General features: G+C 46.1%; 1 protein-coding gene across 1 annotated transcript; it reads right to left on the reverse strand.

The window, feature by feature from the left end:
• Positions 1 to 2,666: 2,666 nt before the first annotated feature.
• Positions 2,667 to 5,944, reverse strand: LOC112289433 (uncharacterized). The gene is made up of 2 exons (XM_024534627.3): positions 4,931 to 5,944; positions 2,667 to 4,787 (listed from the first exon to the last, which is right to left on the reverse strand). The coding sequence occupies exons 1-2, from the start codon at positions 5,496 to 5,498 to the stop codon at positions 3,715 to 3,717; spliced, it is 1,641 nt and encodes a 546-aa protein (XP_024390395.1). The 5' UTR covers positions 5,499 to 5,944; the 3' UTR covers positions 2,667 to 3,714.
• Positions 5,945 to 9,527: the final 3,583 nt, after the last annotated feature.

The raw sequence follows: 9,527 nt of genomic DNA on the forward strand, positions 1-9,527 counted from the left end.
GTGTCAGTGTAAGAACTCATATATTCATCTGTTCATTCTTTCAAATCAAATCATTTTAATACCAACAATTGTTTCTTCTTATTTATTATAACAGCCTGAAGCGTTTACCTCGACATCCTCAACCAGGAAATGAGAAACAATCATTTAAGGCATTCTTTATCTGTTGTTGAAATTGTTGCAATTTAGCTTCCAGCAGACGAAGTTTTGTTGCTTCTGCCCTTCTAGTTGAAGCAGCACATGGCGTGGATTTCATAACACAATCTTGTTTCGTAGTCCAACTATGGCTACTCCTTTTTTCTTACATCATCCAATCAGATCCCCGTCACTGTTACGTCGCGAAAAAAATCCTCCCGAACGGTGAATTTTTTCGTCTTCGAACCACCTTTAAGCAATAAAACAAGTGCTACTAGCCCTTCGAAAACCATGAAGCCACTCTTTGACTTTGAAAATACCCTTTGCATTTTCTCTTTTGTTTGTTTCCAATGGCTCGGAAGTACAACATTTTCAACTACATTGAAGAAGTCAACTATGGAATTTCCAGAAAAGTTACAACACGAAATCGATGTTTTTAAGAATGGAATGGAGAGGCAGCTCCACAAGTAATGGTTGATTCAGCATCTCGATAAACAAACATACATATGTATGTATATATATATATATAGAGAGAGAGAGAGAGAGAGAAAAAAAAACACACACACACACATTGAAGCCTGTTGGCATCAATGTCCGGCTGACGCGGAAGCTGTGCAGCACCCATCTTTGGCCCCAATCCTCCTCATCCTCCTCCTCTTCTGCCCTGCTCCGTCCAGTTCCGTTCCTGTATCTGTCTGTCTGGCCCCATCGGTGTGTCAGGGCCCATCACAGCCTTGATTGAGCTCCTTAATCAACCAATTGACTCAAGGGTCAGTCTTCCGCTGCTGGTGCACCATTGCCCTCAATGGAAAGTGAGAGAGAGCGAGGGTGAGAGAGCGACAGGCACAGAGAGAGACTGAGACTCAAGCTCTGAAGCATTGGCAAGAACGGAGAGGGGGAGAGGCAGTGAAGGGGAAGCTGGGAAAGGGAAAGATGCAGCAGGTGTCACCGTCTTGGCCTTGATTTGGCTCTGACATCCCCAAGCTCTGCTGCAGGATGACCCACTCCCAGGTTGTAGTAGCAATAGTAGTTGTAGTCATGGTTGTGGTGGTACTGCTACCCCTCACCTACATGTGTAAGTGAGGGGTATGTAAGATAGGGAGAATGAATGTGGGTATGTGTGGGAGTGTATGTGAGTGTCTGAGGCTGTCTGAGTGAGTGTGTGAGTGAGTGAGTGATTGGTTAGTTGGATTGGATGAATAGAGGGGTTCCTTTCCTTTCTTGTGGGAGCATCTCTCCCTATTCCGCATATTTCAGCAGGTGAACTACTCACTTAAAGAAGAATTCCTTTGAAGCCCCCAGTTATCCTACCAACTTCTCCTTCAACATATATGTATATATATATATATATATATATAATATTCCCTACCCCGTGGGAGATCTAAGGTCTTGATCACAACCTTCAGCTTTTGATGAGTTCAGATTCTAACAAAGAAAAAAGAAAAAGGATGACCTGTGCATGTACTCCTTGGGTAAGAAAGAGTGAGGAGTTTGGATAATGATAAATGAATAAACTTGGGTGGGGGTGGATGCCAGGAAGGAAGTTAGAAGCCTCATTTGAATCAATAAAAAACCAATAAAAATTGCTTCGTCAGTTTTTCAGCAGCATGGTGAGGAGGAGAGTACGTGCTTGTGGGAAGCTGGAAATGCTGCCCCCATCTCTACAATTCTTGAGAGGGAGGGGGGAGGGTTTTCCCCATCAACCATGATTGTTTGATAAGTTGATGTTACCCATGAGTGTGCGCCCCATAAAAGGCGCATGACCTTGACCAGCCTTCACTTCAAAAGTCCATCCCAGAAGCCATGTCCTTTAAGCTCAAGCATGAGTCAAGAGTCCAGGACCACCCTTCCTATTTTACCTCCTGCCTTTGCTGTTTGTTTTACACAATGAAGGGAGGGACCAAAAGGAAGGGAATAAAATAAAAACAACAAAACAGGATGTTAAAAAAAATGATAAAAAATACATATACTGGGGGGCGATTTATGGCATCCTGCCATCCACCCATTCATTACTCGTGGTGAAAACAGCAAATATTATGCAGATAATGTGACAAAAAAGAGGCTCATACTTTCCTCCGAGATGAAACTTCCGCTTGGGGAGTTCTAACTGTGGAAGAAACCGGTGCCTTTGTACTTAAACCAGTGTCGAAGGTCAGTCTCAAGACAGCGACACGGCAACAGCAGCTTTGGATCATCCAAGTCATTCTTTTTATCCATCTCTTCGTGCTTTCCCTGCTTCGCTTGCCTTGTCTTTTTCCCCGACTGGATTTTATGCGACATGGGTAATTAACTCTCGAACCCTCTTGCCGTGTAGACCCAATGGAGTACGAGTCCCAGTACAAGATTGTCTCGCAAGGCTACACGGCAGAGAGGATTTTCTCCAGCTTCGGGACAAACTTTCATGCCACGGCCGACGGCTGAACAGTGACGAGCGTTACGTAGTTTAGAGACAGAGGTAATGATTCTATTTGGGAAGCAGAGGAAAAGAAGACGTAGTAGAAAAGGAGAGCTGAACCACCAGCCATCTAGGCGTGTACAAGAAACACATGTGTTGTATTTTATTGTATTACTCTCTCAAAGGACAAGGCTGAACCATTTTCTCAGCCCATGAGTTCCATAAAATCGGTGACTCTTGGAAGTGCACGCTCAGAATGAGCTCCCCAGCGAAGCTTCGCTTCTTCTCCAACATCTGGTCCCGCTTCAGGGCACTGGTGCATGTGCTCCTCGCTAAACTAGGCTACAAAGCCATAATCAGTCTGCCTGTCTGTCTGTCTACATGCTCTATAATTCTGGGGATATGCCGAGCAGTAATTGTTGAGCCTATGCAGGGCTGCTTTCATCTCTACAGTCTAGCAATTTACAGAGTAGTACAAAATATGTTTACAAACGCTACTGGACGTGTTGCCATCGATTGCCGGAATCTGTACTGATGTAGGCAGTCATGATCATGATCATCATCTTTTTACAAATGTATCTGGGTCTTGAATTGGCTGATAAAATGCCGGAGTTCGCAGAGATAGTCGCTATAGACACGGGTAATGTATCTCCCCAAGATCAAAATCGGAGGCTGGAAGAATCTTCAGAAGTCGAAAGCTGCCGGAAAATTGAAGAAAACTGGAAAAATGAAAATAATTATAATAATAATGTAAAAAAAGGTACTCCGGGTTAAAGAAAAACAGGAAGCCGAAAAGCCGTGAGTTGAGCTGTGCTGCGGCGCTACTCCACCGAAGAACCTTGAACTGATACCCAAAGTTGCACGCTCAGAAACGACGCGCACCGTTTTCCATGGATGAGGAGAATCGTCGCAGCAAAGGGGTGGAGCTATCGCCACCCACAGCCTGAACCAACCATGGCGAGGCATTGCATGGCTGTCATGTAGCACACCTTGCAATCAGGAGCACCAATCTCCTCTCAACCTCGTTTCAGTAGTAGCTGTAAGCTTTCTGGAATGAACCTCTCCGCCTAAATTTAAAAGTACAGGCAGAAATAGGGTTCGACGCAATCCCACAGAACTGAAGAAGCACTCCTGCTCTCGTTCCTTCGGCTCACAAATAGGTTTCGCGCTGATTTCAGAGGATTTCCTTAAACCACACCGACTCCGAGAAAATCAATGAAGGGGACAGAGGGAGCAGGCTCAGGGTGCGAGAGTGCAAGCTCTTGGCCCTGGGTTGTCCTTCCCCACGCGAGCAAAGAGCCCAAGTCTCTCTGCAGCTCCGGCTGCTCGGCACTCTGCCGAATCGAATAACTTACTTCTGAGTGGCCTCCAAACCTCGGGTCGCCATGTCCATGCTGACCCTCAAACTGCCTTTGAATCTCAGCCCTGCAGCTCGAAGCCAGGAAGTTCCGGGCAGCCTCGTCTCTTTGGTTGTCACGGACAGTGGCAAATGGATTGACAAGGGACGGAACCCATTGGGATGCTGCGGGTGCCGCGCAAAGCCCTCCGTGTCGCATCATGACTCCCACCAAAGAATCCGTGCTCGGCGGCGAAGTGTCGTCCTGCAGTGGTGGCTTCTGCTCATGCAGCATTTGCAGGCCGAGGTGTGCAGCAGGCTGGGACAAACGTCTTGAAGATAGGGACGGTGCCAGAGGAGTTGTTGTTGCTGAGCTCGACGGTACAGCGCCTTCCATGCTGTGCTCGCTGAAACGTGCAGCACCCAGGTTACGGAACGTCTCATGCTGTGGGAATAGGAAGCCCGGATGAAATGAGGGAGGCGACATGGACACATTGGAATTGTTGACGCTGCGGTTGCCAGGGGAAGGGTTAAAGAGCTGGCTATGATCTGTGGGTAGAGAAGTGTCGGAGACTTCCCCACTGGGAATCGTTGGTGCTTGCTTCTCTATCCACGCCTTCAACGACCTGGCGTGGTGGCCTAGTGGGACTGACGATGAGCTGGGTCGTCTGCCTCGGCGAGGTGCTTGAGCTTTGCGACGGCCGGAGGAACGAGACCGCTCCCGGAACTTGCGAGCCATAACCACATGCCAATGGTTCTTGACGGCGTTGTCTGTGCGCCCAGGAAACAGGCGAGCGATCATGGCCCATTTGTTGCCGTGGAACCGGTGAGCAGCAAGAAGACGCTCCTCTTCATCTTCAGTAAAAGGTCGACGATTGATCCGTGGATCTAGCTGATTGAACCACCGCAGCCTGCAGCTCTTTCCTGATAAGAAAGAAAAACACAAACAGCTCTAGTGTCAGCAACTGCACTAACGAATGCATCATCACAGCCATAGACATCATCGAGAAATAAAGCGAATGTCGCGGCAGTTGTGGCTAGCACAGAGAGACGAAGAGGGTATCCACCTGATCGGCCATGGAGTTTCTCCGCAATGAGGTTCCAGTTTTGCGGCCCGTATTGAGACACAAGCTCCCTTAACTTCTCGTCTTCCGCAGGGCGCCAATGACCCCGGGGACACAGCTTGGATTGCACAGCACCGTCCATGGTGTCTCGTCCAACCGACTTGTGTTCCACGTCCTCGCTGGTAGACTCTTTCATCTCGTCCATGCTGCCTTGCTCCATGTCCTCATCACTGGATTGCTTAACCTCCTGGTTGTACTCCGAACGCATCCACCACATATGTCCCTCCTCCGACGGCATGACGCCTAGCGCCTGGAACGGGATTGTGCTCACCTTGCAAGCTACAGGCGTAACATCAGAACCGGAATTAGAAGTCCCTTCGCCGTCTGTGATATATGCGGTGTCGGCAGATGTTGACGAAGTTGTTACCCCGGCCAGAGAGTAGCTTGCAAGGGTAGGACTGTACGAGCTGGCCATGTGGTGCTGATGAGGGCTCTGCTGCACTGAAGCAGTGCGATGAAACTCGTAAGATTGCATCCTTTTCGTCTCCTCTTCCGCGAAGTGCAAGCACATTGCGTTACTGTAGTCTCGACCTTGTCAATGAGAATCAACACAAACGAACATGCCACTAGTCCCCGCACATGAATATGAGCACACAACTCGTAAGAGTGTGCCAGCTTCGCTAATAGTGCAGACACTGCTGCTTCCAAGTTCCCCCACAAACTTCGATGAAGACCAATAGATTAGCTCTCGTCGCACAAGCACTTCCTGGGCATGGACGAGAAACACGGGCCGAAGGTTCCAGTCTAGTTTAGTTTTCTCTTCGTCCCACTCCGAATGCGAGCTCTGACCTCTTCCGAATCAGAAACCAGCTCTATCCGACGACATTGTGTTTCGAGGACCAACGGTGCTATACTCGCTCATATCACGCACCCCGGTCACTCGTGCACTCTCCCCCACCCTACTCCAGCTCTAGAGTGGCGTACACACTTGCGTCTCGCACCTTCAGACAGCACTCTGCACCCCAAAACTTTCAACAATGGCCTCAGCTCCAGCTTTATATATCACACGAGGCGAGCGTCCAGCTTACGATTCCACGTCAAAGCAAGTCGGATGTTGGGTTGCCAACTTTCATCACCTAACTGTAGTTGACCAGCTACGTAACGTTGCAGGCAAGTCAACAAGCAGTGCCCATCACATGCAGGCGCCTCTTCTCCAGCGAAAATAATGATGAGGTGATTCAAAAGACCAGACTCGAGAGGGGTGAGAGTGCATGGTTGCGAATGGACGCTGTTGCCTGGCTTGCTCTTATTAACCAGCTGCCGCGGTCCGGTCCGACAGACAGACACTACAATGCAGGAGAAGTGAATGGGGCACTAGGCTATTTGCGGTAAGTTACCTGCTGATTGGGATGACTTTGTGTTATTGGTTTTGTCCCATGAGTTGCCCATATTAATAACATTTGTTTTCGCTAAGTTGGTGAATCCCTTTGCTGGGAAACGAGGTAGATTTTTTCTCACGCTTTCACTCTATTACTCTTTGTTTTTTTCTGTGTGTGCTGACGGAGTAGCTTCATGTACAGTCCACGAGGTTCATGTCCATCAGTGCCCCAGCTTCATTTATGTAATGGGTCTAAATGCAAACAACGATATTCTGAAAATTCTGTGCTGCTTTCTTTGAAGGGAGAGATGTTGGAGCTGAGCTATAATTGTAACGTTAACATGCTTGGCATTAGAAAATATTATCGTTTCGCTGCACCGCCCAGGGGAGCTGCAGCTTATTCCATTCCCTTTCGTCTTCCTCGTAGGGATCGGAACGGAACTCGGCTATTGCTGCAGCTTATTCTATTCCCCACACCATCGTTTTCTGTTATTTCCCACATAACGACAAATCGAAATTTGAAAATGGTTGTTGTAATTACATGTGCCATGCAATATTCTCACCGCGGAAAGCAGGAAAGCATGCATGTTAAAATGGAAAACGCCTTTGTAAACTGGAGCGGGGGGGGGAGAAGGGCCGTTGTTGCTGGCTGACCGGCCACCGGTGCCCAGTGCTGGTGGCTTAACTTAGTTCGAGGATGGGTTTGAAATCTTTGTTACTTCGAAGGGATGAGCTCAACAATATTCTCCGGATTGATTATCCCGTTGTTAAGGAAGGCATACTCGTTTTGTTTCCAACCATGTGCCTGCTGGATTCACGGCAACTGATATCAGCAACTCTGTTGCCTGAATGCACAGTCCAGAGTTCAACGCCTCCGTCCCAATTGGTTGGGTGTTTTTTTTTGGCAGTGCACAGTCGGATGGCAAAGCTCTCCTCGGGAGTTGGGCTGCTAAGAAAACGGGGCTTCCTTTCCATGTGCCCCCAATTGCTTCACTGCATTCAAACCTTTTCCATCCTCCATCCCACACAACTTGAGATTCACATGTGCGGTTCGATCCCACCCCTCAATTTGCTCCGGCCAAATGGACACATCAATCTCGCTGCACTGGATGGGGGGAAAAAAAAATCGCGTTGCTACAGCGATTTGTCATGAAACTGGTAGAATTGAATCTCATGCAGACTAAGGGAGGAAAAGGAACGATATCAACATGGAAAGATGAGAAAAATCAACTACAATCACCGTATCTTTCAAACAATAAAAACCTGCTTCCTTCGGAAGCTGTTTAGAATTTCCTAATGCACTTTAGTCTGTAATCTCACCTCATTGGAGACCAGAATATGCTCATTGTGCGGCATGGACATGGTGTGAAGGTCAATTATTATCTTACTCTACCACCATTTCCAGCGTTTAATTAATTAATTAATTTTTTTGCCTGTGGGGTGCTTGGCGCGTGAGTGAGCAGCAACCATCCCATAGAATTCTCCGTGAGCGTAAAACCCAGAGAGAGTTACTTTACGGTGCACAGCGAGGGAGAAAGGAACGGGAGCGTTGTACCCAGTGGGAGCAGGCAAAGAGGGAAGGGGAGGGGCTTCGCCCCACCCAACTTGGCAGTGGTGGGTACTGGTCGCATGGATCATTGTGTCCGCACCTCCGGCACTTTCCTGTCAGACCAGACAAGCGCAATGGCCCACTTCCCTATGCAGCTGATCAATTTAAGACGCTCGGTTTGAACCAGCCTTAGCCCATGATGAGAGACGCAAACGAAACCAATCAATTCCATACAAAACCAAACTAAACCAAACCGAACCTAACCAGAGAGTACACCCTCAGAGTTACAGACTCGTGTTGCTGGCAGCTCCTTGCTGTTGCTGCTGCTGTTTCTCCGAGCTCATCAGCAGCATTAACAAACTCCCTCCTCCCATTACATCTCCCTTCTATGAAAAAACAGTTTTACTATACTTTCGTTTTTCGTTTTTCGTTTTTCATTTCAAGTTCAGAAAATGCTAATGAGAATCCACTAGCGCTGTGGCAAGAGAGAAAAGGCTGACAACTCGGTAAACTAGGCTTGTCCACATGAAGAAAATCCTGCTGCTGCTGCTGGGGAATGTTTTTTTGGGCTTCGCAAGAGGGAGGGAGGGACTCAGGCCGGGTTTGTGGAAGCCAAAGCGCATACCCCTGGTGACCCCACCCATCTTCCATCCATCGTGCTTGTGTCTCCTTGGGCCCTCTCCTCCCTCTGTGTATGTAGATGTGTACATGTGTGTTTGTGTATATTCCCTCAACTATGTAGATAATGAAGACAAAAGCTTGTACCCTAGCCATTGACTATCCTCCCCCCCCCCCTTTTGTGATTTTTTTGTGATTTTATTGTTCTTTTCTTTGATTTTTCCTCCAATGATGTGCATTTCAAAGGCTCAGACACCTTGGATTCTTCAAGATTTTTGTGATTTGCATTTTGATTTTGTGACAATATAACATCGTGGATCTACTCTATCCAAAATGAAGTATGAATTTTACAAATATGTTAAGAAGAAAATGTCAAAGACATGAATAAAAAACAATCAAAATATTAGTATATTCTTGTGTCATTCAAAGTGAGTAGATATTCACTCAAAGATGGTAAATTATTAGAACTAGAATGGCTATTTGCCAAAGATAAAAACACTAGAAATCCTTGAAAAAAAACTAAAAACGAGACATGTATTGACAAGAGTGAGGAATGCTACATTCTTTCCTCCATATATATCATTTAACAAGGAGCTACATGACAACATTCATTAGACCTTGAATATGTATTCAACTTGTACAATACATTTTAAACTTGTAAAAACAAGTTTCCTACATATGTGCCATATGACTAATTTATATTACAAGTCACTAATATGTGCAATACATGACCAATATGTTGGCCTAGTTTTCAAGCTATCAATCACCTACAAGCATATAAAAAGTCAAATCTACATCTATTAAGCTTTCAAAAAGCTTATTTATATTTTTTATAAAATTTATTAACTTCTATTATATTTTTTTAATATAGATAAATATGTATATTTGTGATATTACTTCTTTTGTTAGAAATGAATTTTACAAGGAGTACTAATTACATATTCAGAAAGTCCATGATATGACAAATTATATTTGTCACATATTTTAATCTTTTTTTTTCTTTAAAAGTAATTGATAGATCCTCTCAACCATTGATAGTGTTTCATACTAGGATA

Source organism: Physcomitrium patens, chromosome 12 (assembly GCF_059467195.1).
Source record: "Physcomitrium patens ecotype Gransden chromosome 12, ASM5946719v1, whole genome shotgun sequence".
NCBI lineage: Eukaryota > Viridiplantae > Streptophyta > Bryopsida > Funariales > Funariaceae > Physcomitrium > Physcomitrium patens.